The sequence below is a fragment of the Etheostoma spectabile genome, chromosome 2, assembly GCF_008692095.1.
Source record: "Etheostoma spectabile isolate EspeVRDwgs_2016 chromosome 2, UIUC_Espe_1.0, whole genome shotgun sequence".
Taxonomy (NCBI): Eukaryota; Metazoa; Chordata; class Actinopteri; order Perciformes; family Percidae; genus Etheostoma; species Etheostoma spectabile.
Genome location: NC_045734.1, coordinates 21,112,071 through 21,112,536, shown reverse-complemented (window position 1 = coordinate 21,112,536; position 466 = coordinate 21,112,071). Strand labels below are relative to the sequence as shown.

The window sequence follows — 466 nt, the reverse complement described above, 5'->3', positions numbered from 1 at the left end:
GTTTTTGTTCAATCACTGAAAACACGGACATTTTGCTTATGGCCAAAGTGTTTGAGCCCTGCTTTAATATAGTGTTTATGCAGGCAACCTGGGAGGGATTGGCCCAGAACAAACCATTATATTGCAGCAATGTGTGCAGGCTGGTTCCCTAAATAAAATGTCCACAGTCTCATTTAATAACTGTCTCCTTTTGTTCCACAGCAGTTTGACAGTCAAACACGGCAAATCTGACTTTGTTCAGGTACAGTATACTACCACTCACTTCCAACAAACTTCAAAGAGCCCTCTTACCTTGTAGATAACTCTGGGCTCGAAAGAGCAGACAATGCTGCTGTTGTAGAGGACTGGGTGTTTTTTATACAATTCTTTGAGGGCTACAGCTGCCTGGGAGGAGATGAGAAATGGTTACATGGTTATTGTAGGACAGTCAACTGTTAAGAGTTTGTGTGCGTGTGTGTGTGTGTGT

The 466-nt window shown here is 42.7% G+C and overlaps 1 protein-coding gene across 1 annotated transcript in view; it reads right to left on the bottom strand.

Annotated features, from left to right (window-relative positions):
• gde1 (glycerophosphodiester phosphodiesterase 1) overlaps window positions 1–466 on the bottom strand; it is a 4,143-nt gene that overhangs the window by 1,168 nt on the left and 2,509 nt on the right. Inside the window, exon 4 of the mRNA XM_032529589.1 lies at window positions 292–384. Coding sequence (XP_032385480.1) covers window positions 292–384 — 93 coding nt within the window. The remainder of the gene's footprint in view (window positions 1–291; window positions 385–466) is intronic.